This window comes from Gossypium raimondii, chromosome 9, assembly GCF_025698545.1.
Source record: "Gossypium raimondii isolate GPD5lz chromosome 9, ASM2569854v1, whole genome shotgun sequence".
NCBI classification, from domain to species: Eukaryota; Viridiplantae; Streptophyta; class Magnoliopsida; order Malvales; family Malvaceae; genus Gossypium; species Gossypium raimondii.
Window position 1 is genome coordinate 38,044,385 of NC_068573.1, and position 13,458 is coordinate 38,057,842.

The window sequence follows — 13,458 nt, forward strand, 5'->3', positions numbered from 1 at the left end:
CCTTTTAAGAAAGAATTTCCAAATTAATTTTAGAGCTTGGCCCCATAATTCATGCAACAATTTTCAAAAAGATAAAATGACACAGAGACCATAGTTGAAGTAGGGCCAGTTGAGTTTCCCTTCCCCAGTGTCATTTGACAACTAATTTGGCTTTACCTTTACTAACCCTCCACTCCTCATCTTCTTTTCTTTTTTGAGAAGCAAAATTTCACACAAAAGAGGAGGAAAATATCCTCCATGTTACACCCAACGGATGCCATGTGCCATGGGGAAGACCCAAATACAGGATATGAAATGCAACACTAGCAATCCTTAACGAAATAAACATGCCAATTTGAAGTTTAATTTTCTACAGCAAAGGTTTACAGAATATGACGTTATCCTTGCCAGTCTATTATTGATGATCAATTACGTTCCATGATTAAAATTACTGTCACTCGAGAGAAGATTGCGGATGGATTCCAGTAATACAGTAATAAGCACGTGCCAACCGCTTCCCAAATCTTCTGAGCTCTAATCTCACAGTTTGATCCTCAAGATAGATCTTCTTTGTGTATTCCCATCCCTTTTTGGTAAAACTCGAAGGGTTTCTCAAAACAGGATCATCTTTATCATATTCATCAAACAACGAGCTCTCTCTACCCTTGATTTTATACCCAATATACTTCAAACCCAGCTTCCTTGCAGGCTCCCCATAGTACGTCTCGGCTGCCCATTCCGTTCCTAGGGGAATAACTTGAATCAAAACAGAGCCTGGTTTCATGAACAGAAAATGAGTCATGGCTGCACCATGGACGCCAATCATGACATCACTTGAATTAAGTGATCGATAAATCTTTGCTAGCTCTGTCGTTCGTTCAGGTCTCAGGACTTGAACTTGAAACCCCATTTCCTCGGATGTTTTCACCAAACTGTTCTCATTCATTATAGCTCTAGAACCATTTCGAGACAAGATCACCAACTTTGGTTTCCTTGCTTGATAATCAAATACAGATCCTGATGTTGGGCTTGTGGACATTTTCTTATCTACTGTTTCTTGTTCCTCTTCCTGAATCAAACCTCTAATTCTAGGCCAGTATGCTCTATCCAGAAGGTTTCGAAAATCAACAATACTCTCATTGCTTCTCATCAATGAAGTGTCCACAGTGAGCTCATCATGTATCCTTAGACCGATGATTGCCTCAGTAAAGCAGTGCGTCCTGTTGTCTCCGATAAAGTCTATTACGGGATGATCTGAGAGATGCGAAATGATGTCACCATACTTGATCACCCACCAATTACGATAATCAAGAATAAAAAACACAACCTTCTTGTTGAAATGCTGTGAAGTGATGTACAAAGGCATAATCCCATCGTTGAACTCATGGTAAAGGTTGCCGGTATAGCCTCCGGTCGAGAAGATAACTGCGGGAACATTATGAATCACATCACAAGGATGGTGAACACCCAAATTTGCTCTCTTTGAGATAAGGTCCAATTCATCAATGGTATCCATTATACTTGGTTCCCATTTTCGGGTATACGGTTTGATCCTTTCATGTTGAAGTTCATCATGTTCCTCTTGTTCTCCATCATCAATCATACTCGAAACATAACTAATGAATCCATTGTTGCTTTTTGATGAATAAAGAAAAACTGAAGAGGAGGGAGAGTGTGTTCTTACGTCACCCTTCATAAAACATATATCTGAACGAAAATGGCTTCTGTCACAGCAGATTCTACCTGTATTTAGCCCAAATGAGAAAAGTTTCAAAATAACATTTGTGGATTCTGAGAAAAGGATATCATTGCTTTAAAAATGGATCATTTAATAATCTAGAGATTAAAGAAAAATAAATCAATTAAAGGCAACCAGATTCGACTGTTTGATTAAAATCCAAGAAGATGCAAAAATCAAGCACAAAAAATGAAAGAAACACTACTAACCATTAGGTATGGAGGAACAGAGTGGAGCATTTACATCAATATTACCAACGAAGCCTTCATTTTGAACACCGAAGGAGCCTGCAAAAACCATGGAAGTGAAATAAAAAAACGCAGAAACAAAGTAAAAATAAGCAAAACCCAGTAAAGAGAAGAGCTTACAGAGATGAGACAAAGAAGAAGAAGCGCTAAACAAGTGAGGAGCCAATATGAAGGTACAAGAGAGAAGAGAAAGAAAGAGAACGGATAAAAGATTAGGCCTTCTTCTCCTGTAATAAAGAAAAAGAAGTGTCCCGGCCTCTTCATCTCCACCCTTTTTCAACAGATTATAACGATGATGATGCACCATTTCTCCCAATATTTCTTTCTTTCTCTTAGAAAAGCGTACTTTATGCTTTTGTGCAATCAGCTTTTCTGTGCTGGGCTTAACCTTGTAGCGTGTAGTGATTCTCAACCCAAAAACAGAACGAGAGATATAGGGAAAAAGGAGCTTGCTTGGTATAATGAGTGCGGTTGGCTAGTTCAGAACAAAACCCCGTTTCAAGAAAGATTTAGGAAGAGAGAGGCACACATGTGTATCTCTGCGCTTCTGCTTTGGGGAATATATATATATATATTCTCTAGAAAATGGCCGAAAAGGAACGGAAGCTGTAGTGTGTAAGAAGAACAGAATCATGGGAGTAAGAGAAATATTTGGATGATGTGTTCAGTCACATTTACAAGGCATGCAAGCTTTGTTGACTTTGAATGCGTAATTGCTTAGCCATGTGGCAGTAGAAGAAGAACAGGGTACGGTCGTTTCATACTTTCATCTTTTGACTTGATAATATAAAGGTTAAACTACAAAAATTATCATTAGCAATAGTGTAACTACAAAAATTACTACATAATCCATTTATTATATTATTTTCACTTAACGTTAAGTTGATGTCATCGCTAGCAATATATATTTTTTTAATTTTTTAAAACACTAAATATAAAATCTTTTCTTTTTCTTTTCTTCTCCATTTTCTTCCATTCGAAACCCTAGTTGTCATTGCTAACTCTACCATCTCCGACGTTGAACCGCCATTCAGAAACATCTAAACAAAAGCCTATAGTCCCTTTTATGACTTTCACTCTACTCACCATCACTCATCACCATCTCAAGACCTCACAGATCACTGACCTCCCATATCCGCCACCACTCATCATTGTCACACTCACCTACACCAACTATTAGAAGCCTAAACCTATACCGATAAATCCCCACAACTCACTATATATATATATATATATATATATATATAAGAACCCATCTTTCCTTATCTTGTCAATTTTTCGAAGATTTGAAGCTCCAATCAAGGATCCTAACGGTAGAAGCATTGGTCTTGGTGGAGAGAAGTTTTTTTCGGAGTCTCTGTCTGATCTAATGACCAATAGCGGCGGTCAGGGTTGAGAAAGGTTCGAAGTTAGTTTTATTTTCATACTTTTTCGGTTGGCTTCTTGGAAATCAAAACTGATAGAAGGAGAAGGGAAAATAGCAATGATTTGGTGAGTTCTGATCAGAAATTGGAGGTTGATGGTTTTTTACAGTGGTAAAGTCAGAGAGGCTAAGACTAGGTCTAAGGGAGAAGAATGAGAAAAAATGAAAGGGAGAAAAAAATAGAACATGAAAAGAAGAAATAAAATAAAAAACTGTTACAGTGCATTAGCTTGTGGTTACACCCTTAACGAGAGTTAGGGTGGGTTTGGATGGGCGAGTGAGTGCGGTGCGGTACGTTTAGTTTACTTTTTGTCTCACGTTACAGTATCTAATCTCACCGCCACCGCTATTTTTACACTAACCGCGAGTAAACTCACCGCCCATTTAAACTCACCCTTAATGGTTGAGTGGAGATAACATAATAAAACACTAGCTTTGTGCAACACGAATTGGAGAATTTGTACGAGGCTAGAGAGTGCTCTAAAGACCTATTTAGAAAGTGTCCCTATCATGGTTTCCTAGATTTGTTACAAATACAAATGTTTTATAATAGATTAGCTAACCAATTTAGGGTGAGTTTGGATAGATGATTGGGTGCGGTGTATTTAGTTTACTTTTTGTCTCACGCTACAGTATCTAATATCACTACCACTGTTGTTTTTACACTTACCGCAAGTAAACACACTGCCGATCCAAATTCACCCTTAGATTTTAACCTCTCATATTCGACCTGGTCGTCATGTTTAGGTTACGAGATGTTATATTCATTACCGAAGTAACTCTAATCACAACTTCAATCGATTCAACATTTTATAAATTCATTACATCATTATAACATATCATATATTTTTAAACAAGGTTTATATGAACTTATAAAAACTCTTACATAATCCGAAATCATTTAAAGATTAAAATATAGAGTTTCCAAATTTTACCTAGTTGGCGTCGTGACCATGAAGGTTTTATGTCGCAACATCAATGGCAAAGTCTTGGCGTTGCGACTTTAATGTTGCAGTGTAACAAATTCAATAACTGTGAATTCACGGTGCGACATTGGAAGGCTAATATCGTGATATCAATAGGAATGTGTCGCGACTCTAAGGATAGACTCCCTTAAATATTTATTCACTTGATTCAACCCGTCAAACTTTACACAACAATGATGAATGAATCCAATATACAACTCAAACCAACATAGGAAGTTGATCATTTACACATTGAAGTTGAGAGATGCGATTCCAGGTGAGTACCGCACTTTTCCAAGGATGGAAGCCCAATTTTAGGAGTCATGGATAACGAAAATGATAAAATTGGAAACTTCATTGCTGTCAATTCTTTCGTAGCTTTTTGAGGATGGGTTTGTTTCAGGTTTAAATATTAATTTAGCCCTTAAATTTGTTATTTTCTCTGGTACTTATATTATTTTTTTCTAAATTAGTACCTAAATTTTTATTTCGTCGAGAGTTTTGATACTTTTTTTTGTAACTATATTAAGTTTGGTGCATTTGACACCTTCAGATAGTAACATGTGACAATGATGACATCATGGTTTAAATTTTTTTAAAAATTTAAAAAATCTAAATTTATAATAATATATAAATAAAAATAGATTTTTTAAAATTAAAAAATTGTATTAAATAATATTAAATGAAACAAAATATTATTTTTATATTAACTTTTAATTACAAAAATTAAATTAAATTAAAAATAAAACAAAAATATGTTTTCCATAGCTATTAGTCAATTACTTTGTTAGGTTACCTGCCTTATTAATTTTCTAATATTGATTGTCAAGGAAAGCAAGCATATAAAGCATCAACGATCATCGTCCCTGTTTGATGTTATTGTGATTTCTAGCTCCTCAAGTGCTTGAGGCGGTGACGGCCATGGAATACAAATGGATTCTTCTCTAGTGATTTGTAGTGAGATTTACGAGAGTACCAAGGAAGAAGAAGACATGTTTGATGCGAGATTTTCAAGTTGAGGTTTGAATGGGGCATGTGAGTTCAGGGGTTTTATGGCTCTATAAATGGGTTTGGTTTTGTGTTGGGGTTGTCCAATGGAAATAAGGATAAGGAGTTTTAGAATCAAGAGGAGTCATTTTGAAGAAAAACTAAATAAATTTCGAAAAAGTTAAAAGAAATTTTCATGAAGAAAAATGGGGTTATGTTGAGGTTGTAAAATGAGAGGTCATGCGAATCAATCAACCGTCTTCAACACGTTTCCGATGGCAATTATGGTCCCCAATTTACTTAACCAAACCTCTCTACATTCCTCACTGCCGATGGGATTTTTTTTCCTTTTTTAAAACATGAAAGCTTTGCTCAATCTCAAATGTCAACAACAACAATATGAATGCTGATTAGTTCTTGTCAAAGTGGGGGAAAATACAACATAAAAACAAAACATTTCGAAAGTTTCATTTTAATTCCTCTCATTTTTCAACTCTATCAACCAATGAATGAAAATATTTACTTCTTTAAAATTTTCAATCCTTCCTACCTAGCAAACCTAATAAGACAATTTTCTATCCCTAATACAGAGAAAAAGGTTGAAACAAGTTTAGAAAAGTCAAGAACCCTATCAAGTACAAATAATAGCAAACCAAAGCTTTGTTATTATTCTTTGCTTATTTGAGGGTTTCTTCTTGGTTGGGAGAATGGAAAACATAGCAACTATAGTCTATAGAGCTATTCGAACACAACGCAGACACCCACAACCGTTTCCTCAGAGATATGTAATAAAAGCTGCTCATTCAATGCGATATTGTCGCATGCCATGTTGGTTCCCCAACCCCCATTATTGTCACTGTCAGTTGAAGGTTTTCAATAAATATTCATGAGACCAAAATACCAGTAGTGCCAACAAACCGTACCTTGATACGACCTCAAGAGCAAGTTGTAGGCCAAAACAAGTTGAAGTCTGATCTACTAACCTAATGACTCCAAAAAGTCTCATTCATCAGTGTAAGCATTCATTTTGCCTTCAGAAAACCTTAGCCTGGTAATCAAAATATTCACAAAGTTAATAACAGGAATATATTCCAAGACATTGTCCAAAACAACATATTGCTATCAAAGTTCAGAAGCATAGAAGAATTTTGCCCCCATTTGCAGGGACTTTCTAGTCTTCATAGATGGTAACATATCAGCAGATTGGGAAATGAATGCTAGTTATCCATTCTAGTGAAATATTAACATACAATACCTACATACCAGTGACATTAAATTCACGTTTCTTTTATTTCTTATATGAGCAATAGCAAGAGCAAGTTTCAGTATAAATCAAAGTTGGTCATTAATCCAGTTAGAACTTACAAGATTTGAGCAAGCATTAAGGATGTCTTCCAAAAATTTATATCTATAAGCATGTTGCTATCCCTGGACATAGTATTTAATGAGCAGTTGCCTCCTAGTACAAGAACTTACGCACTAGTGTAAACATACATTGTTAGTGAATTAACAACATAAAAATACAAGTTACCATCATCTCAACAAAAATTCAAATGAATAATCAACTCGCTAGTATAAGTAGAGTTTATCATCATTCAATATCAGCCACAATGAACTAGCTATGAGCTATCCAAAGCGAGCCTCATTGGATAATACAAGCAAGACCCCTAAGAAATTAATAAATTTTGACTACATTAATACATCCCTTTTTATCCCCAGATGTCGCTAAAAAATCTAAGCAAAAGAATCATATTTCGATTAAAAAACAGAAAATATGTTAAATATAATAAAAACTCCAACATAAATAAAAATAAATAAAATTAGAAGTAGCAAACTCAAAAGTCTGAATCAAAATTCAAAGAAATTTAATAAGAAAAGAAATCAACTGACCAAGCTGATCACTGTCCTCTTCTTTATGCTTGCTCTTCTTCAGCATCTTGGGCCTAGGTTTCAGAGGCTTCAAAAACCCAGCTTGCAATCTCACCATCTCCCTCAAGACCCCAATCAAAACTCCTTGAACCTCATCTCCATTAGGCTCAATGACTCCCAAGCACCTAGCAACAGCTTCCAGAGTACTAACACATCCACCAAAGGGCTCTTTCCTTAAAACCAATTCATTATCATATATACTCCCACCCGTCACATTCTCATCCACTCCGTCCAAACAAACCCTTAAAGCGAGACCCTTCAAAACCCCTTCACTGGCACTCACCATCTCCTTGGCATGTTTCCACGTGGCATCGAAAACAATTAAGAGGAGAGGAGTAGTTTCGTAATTGAGGAGGTTAGAGGATTTGAGTTGGGATAGAGTGACGGCGGGTGCGGTAGGGGAAGGGGGGAAGAGGTAGATAGCGGGTGGGGATTGGTTAGGGAGGTGGTGAGGGAGGAGGCGGCGGGAAGAGACGGTGGTGGCATTGAGGAGGGTTTTGGAGATGAGTGGGGTTGTGTTGAGCTTGTGCCGGGACTCGTGAGGGTGGCGGATGATGAGGATTTTGGTTTTGGTTGGGAGTGGGGTGGCGGGGAGGGCGTAGCAGAGGCAGACTGGAAGTGGCCGGTCACAATGAGAGCATATTTGGCGGCGTTGCGGCGGTGACGATGGTGGAGATTTGGAGGCGGTGGGGTGTTCAGGTTCTTCCATGAGCGGGCCGTGGAGTTGCTGAATTCGCCTGTCCTGATAAGTATAGTATGTTTCTGTTAGGGAGCCGGCTGAGGCTCAATCGTAGGAGCAGCCTAATGGAAAGGCCGTTTACACTGAATGCTTGGACTGGGTTTTGTTAGCCCATATGGGTTGAATCTTTGATACAAATTTTATTAATTCGGCTCCACCCATTCTTCAATTCCTATTAAATATTATTTAAAGGTATACTCGTTTTGTGAATTTTACTTTATTTTACTTTTAAAATTTAATTAAATTGCTTGCTTTTAGATAGAAAATTAAACTAAATTGTTAAAATATTTAACAATATTGACGTGGCCACTAACATGATAGTCCATGTATATTTCATACAAATTAATAAAAATATTTTAAAATAAACAAATTTTAAAATTTTCATAAAATTTTTTAGAAAATTTATCTATGTTAGCAATGAAGTACATGTAAAATGCTACGTGAGTTGTCATGTCAATGTAATTAAAATTTTAACAGTTCAATTAGTTTTTTGGTCAACAAACAAGCATTTTTGACTAAATTTTAAAGGTTGTTGATCCCCCCCCAAAAAATAAGGGCCAAAATGACAAAATGAGTACACATTAAGGACTAAATTTATCTTTATGCTTTATTTAAACAATGAAATGAGTCAAGTAAATATTAACTTAGTTATTATTATTATAGTTCCAATAGTTTGGAGGTTATAAGTTCGAATAAACTTAATGTCATGAGTCTAGGTTGGCTATCACCCACCTTTTTCTCCCACCCACCCACCAACCCTCTCTTTCTTTCTTTTCATTATTCAATTCATGTGTCTTTTCTCTTTTTAGTTTATATATTTATTTTGTGGGTATTTTTATGGTCTTCACAAGTTGTGATAGACAAATGACGATGTCTGTCATCGCTAAAGTTCCACCAGCCACCAACAGTTTCTTTTGAAAAATTGGTGGATAGAGCATTTTCTGAATAATAAATGATTTCACGAGTCGATTTGGACTCGTGTTGTCTTAAATTATATATATAATTTGTTTGTTTTTATTATTTAATAAGTCTTCAATTTTAGAAGTTTTTTTGCGTGCTCTTGTAGTACATTTTTTTAGTATTGCTTATACAAGTGATTTTAGGGGTGATTTTGTACAGTTCTCTCCAATTTGGTGGATGTTGGTTCTTTTGTCGATTTTTGGCCGTCGCTTTGGACCATCCAATGTTGATTTCCTTATAGTATTAAGTACTTGTAATCACTTCAGATATGTCATGCTTGAGTTGTGACAGAGCCAATCGTCAACGTGCCATAATGTTTTATTGATGTTGAGACTGAGTCTTTGTCGTGTTGATAGAGCTTGCCTTTCACAGCCTACAACAGGTGTTTGTTATTTCCCCTCTGAATTGTATGGTCTCATTCATAGAATGAATTAATGAATTTCCCTTTTAAAAAAAAAAGATCAATGATTTAATTTTTATACTTTAAATTGACCGAAATTTGTTTAGTTTTTGAAAATCATAAAATTTAATTATTATATTTCGCTCAATTCTAAATAATTAGGTAATATGATCTCCTAATTTAGCTTCACATCGAATTCATCATTTAATTCAATTAAATTAATACCCAAAGTGACCAAATTAACTCTAGATCAATCTAATCATTAAATGAGAAAACAACTATTACTTATATGAATAATTTTGTAAACAATTTATCCTTGTTCAATCAATTATTGTTCTTTACAATTGTTCGTATTAAATGCAACTTTTTAAGAGTTACGTTGAGCTACTGGAGCGATTGATTGAACATATATAGTTAGGTTTAGAATAACATGTACTACTCATCTATAAATTAAATTGTTATTTAGTCATGAAGTCAATCCACCAAAATTGTCATGATTGAAGTCCCTATTATATACCATAACGAAAGCTACTTATTGAAAGCTTTAGTCCAATGACCTCACCATATGTGGATATCGATGATCATTTTAGGTTAGATTTACTCACTTGATTCAATCCATTTTATCTCATGATAACAATTGTATCTTCCGCAATGAAAATGGTCATTACTTGTGCTAGTAATGGTAAAACCATTTGTCCAAAGCAAATACCATTGACTTTGTTCCATTTCCATCATTCATAAAATGTCAATGAGAGGATACCATTTACTCTTTTATAGAGCTATGATTCCACTATTGTAAGTGTCGAAACCGATTTTTTGAAAAAAAACAAAATTTTTAGGTTGTCGACTTAAAAAATGAAAATTGAGAGTCGCCACCAATCTTTTTATTAAGGTGTGATTGGATCACCTAAAAATGACTTTGGTCTACGAATTTTAGAAAAACGGGTCCGGGAGTCGGTTACGTATGAGGAAGGATTAGCACCCTCATTACGCCCAAAAATTGGTACCTAGTCAATTAATTAATATCTTAAGGTCGAAAATTTTAAAAATATAACCTTTAAAAACTTAAAACGATGCGTATTAAGACCCTTTTCAATTTAGAGAAGCAAAAAAAAATGCCACACCCAATACGTTAGGGCACAACATTCTAATTTCCTCCAAGATGAATTAGGTCAGAATACTTATACAATAAAACTTTAAAAGAACATCCACTCATCCAAGATTTAAGAAATCACACCCAATACGTTAGGGCACGATCCCTTTAGAATCCTAAACTCGGAATATTTCCTTTACTTTAAAAGAACATCCACTTATCAAAGATTTAAGAAATCACACCAATACGTTAGGGCACAATTCCTTTAGAATCTCAAACTCGGAATATTTCCTTCATGATTTAAAAGAAAGTCCGCTTATCCAAGATTTAAGAAATCACACCCAATACGTTAGGGCACAATTCCTTTAAAATCCCAAACTCGGAATATTTCCTTTATGATTTTTAAAAAATCTTCATTTCGAGAAATCAATGCGTCACATCCAATACGTTAGGACACAACGTGTTGAATTCCCAATAATGAGTTCTTATTTTTTTTAATTAAAGAGAAATGCTCGATTGTTAGATTTAACGAAGAAAATCGGAACCCAATACGTTAGGGCTCAATTTCCTTGAAAATCCTAAATACAAGCACTATCTCAATTTTGAAAAGTTTGAAATCGAGTAAAAATGATGTGATGTTACATTAAATATACAATGCAATAATAAATAAATAAACAAGTGAAAGACATAAGCAAAACTATAAAATATAAAAAAATAAAGGATATAAAGTGTGCTTATAATAAGTACATTGAAGTTATGGAGAATACAAGACATACATGGATTTATATGAAGATATAGACTATAAGATTCATATAAAATATAATGCATTTATAAAAAGAAATATATAAATATATATATTATAAAATTTGTGTAAAAAAATAAATAGGTAGTTAAACATTTTCAAAAATAAATAAATAAAAATAGATATATACGTGTATATATATAAATATAAAAGAACATTCATTAGAAAAAATAATATGTATACATGTACATATAAAATATCTATAGATTAAAAATAATTAAATAATATCTACATTATCAAAATTGAATAAAATAAATAAATATGTGTATATATATAAATATGAGAAAATATTAATTGAAAAATATAATATGTACATATATATAAAAATTAATTATATACATATATAGATTATAAAAACGATAATTACATATATACAAAAATGATAATAATTAAATTAATTAATTTAAAAATATTAAAAAAACTATGAAGAAAACATGTACAAGTATACGTGTACATATTTACAAAAGTAAAACAAGTTTTTGAAATTAAAAATATAAAAGTATATATATTATAAAAATGTTTGTATGTACATAAAATAATAATTAAATAATAATAATAATAATAATAATAATAATAATAATAATAATAATAATGATGATGAGGAAGATGAGAAAATAAAATTTAAAAAAACGAATTGCAAAAAACAAATAGTTAAAAAAACTAAAATAACAAGAAATAAATAAAATTTAAGCAAAATAATGGGCGAAATCGCGACATGAATTACATGGAGGGCCAAATCGAAATAATCCGCCTCCCAAAACAAAGGTCGTTTCATTAGCATGATTTAAAACAGTTTTTAGAAAAAAAACATCGTTTAAAGATAAAAAAAAAAAAAAAACAAAGGCTCTCTACTAGGTTTTAACCCCACTCGACACCACTGCTCACTCTTGCCAATGTCTGATTACGGCAGAGACGGCACAAATCCGCGATTCCAACTTGAGGAGTAAGCCCTTTCCTCCTTTCTTTATATTTTAAGCAAAAATAAATAAAGAAATAAAGAAACTAAAATATATATACATCTATGTATAAATAAAAATAAAAGAACGATAATCCTCAAGGTAATATAGAGAGAAAAAAACCTTTGTATTCAAAAAAGAAAATTTTCCTTCTCTCTCTTTTCAGTCTCCTCTCCTTTTTACATTACATTCAGTGGCTTTATATAGCCATTCTAAAAAAATCATATAAAGAAGAAACAAATCTCTTTTATTTGATTTGTGAATCTTTGATTTCATTTCTTTTTTTTTTCTTGCTTGATATGCTTGATTTGATTTTGCAATCCTTGATTTTCTTTCCTTTCTTGTTTGTTTCCTTGCAGGTGAAGATCGATGACGCTCGTGACTGCGGCGCAAAGTCTTCTTAGAAACCCTAGGGTTTCTGCAAATGATTTGAGCCACTGAATTTGGGCCATTTTCGAAATTGGGCCACCATTTTCGAAATTGGGCCACTGAATTAGGGAGATAAGACCTAAAATCTTCAATCTATTCCACTGTTGTCTAGGGAAGTAGAGTTACTGGTTTCAATGTACTCCACTGTAACCATAGGGAGGTAAAATCCGCCATCTTCGATCTGCTCCACTCATCGCTAGGAGATAAGATCTGAAATCTTAAATCTATTCCATTGTTGTCGTGGAAGTAGAATTACTGGCTTCAATGTACTCCATTATAACCACAGGGAGGTAAAATCCGCCATCTTCGATCTGCTCCACTACTGCTTAGGGAGATAAGACCTAAAATCTTCAATCTATTCCACTGTTGTCTAGGGAAGTAGAGTTACTGGCTTCAATGTACTCCACTGTAACCACAGGGAGGTAAAATCCGCCATCTTCGATCTGCTCCACTACTGCTTAAGGAGATAAGATTTGAAATCTTCAATCTATTCCACTGTTGTCCAAGGAAGTAGAATTACTGGTTTCAATGTACTCCACTGTAACCACAAGGAGGTAAAATCTGCCATCTTCGATCTGCTCCACTACTGCTTAGGGAGATAAGATCTGAAATCTTCAATCTATTCCACTGTTGCCCAGGGAAGTAGAATTACTAGCTTCAATGTACTCCACTGTAACCACAAGGAGGTAAAATCCGCCATCTTCGATCTGCTTCGCTGTCAATGCAGGAAGGCAAGATTTGCTATCTTTAACTTGCTCCACTACAACCGAGGAAGACAATGCTTTATTTTCGATCTGCTTCGCCGTCAAT

The 13,458-nt window shown here is 34.2% G+C and overlaps 2 protein-coding genes across 4 annotated transcripts; both read right to left on the reverse strand.

The window, feature by feature from the left end:
• Nucleotides 1-312: 312 nt before the first annotated feature.
• On the reverse strand, nucleotides 313-2,553 carry LOC105799487 (xylan glycosyltransferase MUCI21). The gene is made up of 3 exons (XM_012630079.2): nucleotides 2,086-2,553; nucleotides 1,927-2,004; nucleotides 313-1,722 (listed from the first exon to the last, which is right to left on the reverse strand). Exons 1-3 carry the CDS (start codon nucleotides 2,270-2,272, stop codon nucleotides 434-436), a joined length of 1,554 nt encoding a protein of 517 aa, XP_012485533.1. The 5' UTR covers nucleotides 2,273-2,553; the 3' UTR covers nucleotides 313-433.
• Nucleotides 2,554-5,783: 3,230 nt separating this feature from the next.
• On the reverse strand, nucleotides 5,784-8,123 carry LOC105799488 (uncharacterized). 3 transcript variants are annotated; one of them, XR_001135589.2, is made up of 3 exons: nucleotides 7,231-8,123; nucleotides 6,324-6,388; nucleotides 5,784-6,196 (listed from the first exon to the last, which is right to left on the reverse strand). XR_001135589.2 is itself a non-coding variant. In XM_012630080.2 (2 exons), exons 1-2 carry the CDS (start codon nucleotides 7,976-7,978, stop codon nucleotides 6,384-6,386), a joined length of 753 nt encoding a protein of 250 aa, XP_012485534.1. In that variant the 5' UTR covers nucleotides 7,979-8,121; the 3' UTR covers nucleotides 5,784-6,383. The 3 variants fall into 3 exon arrangements, 1 of the variants encoding a protein (XP_012485534.1); XR_001135588.2 differs by having other exon boundaries at nucleotides 6,264-6,388; nucleotides 7,231-8,122; XM_012630080.2 differs by having other exon boundaries at nucleotides 5,784-6,388; nucleotides 7,231-8,121.
• Between the last annotated feature and the right edge of the window lie 5,335 nt (nucleotides 8,124-13,458).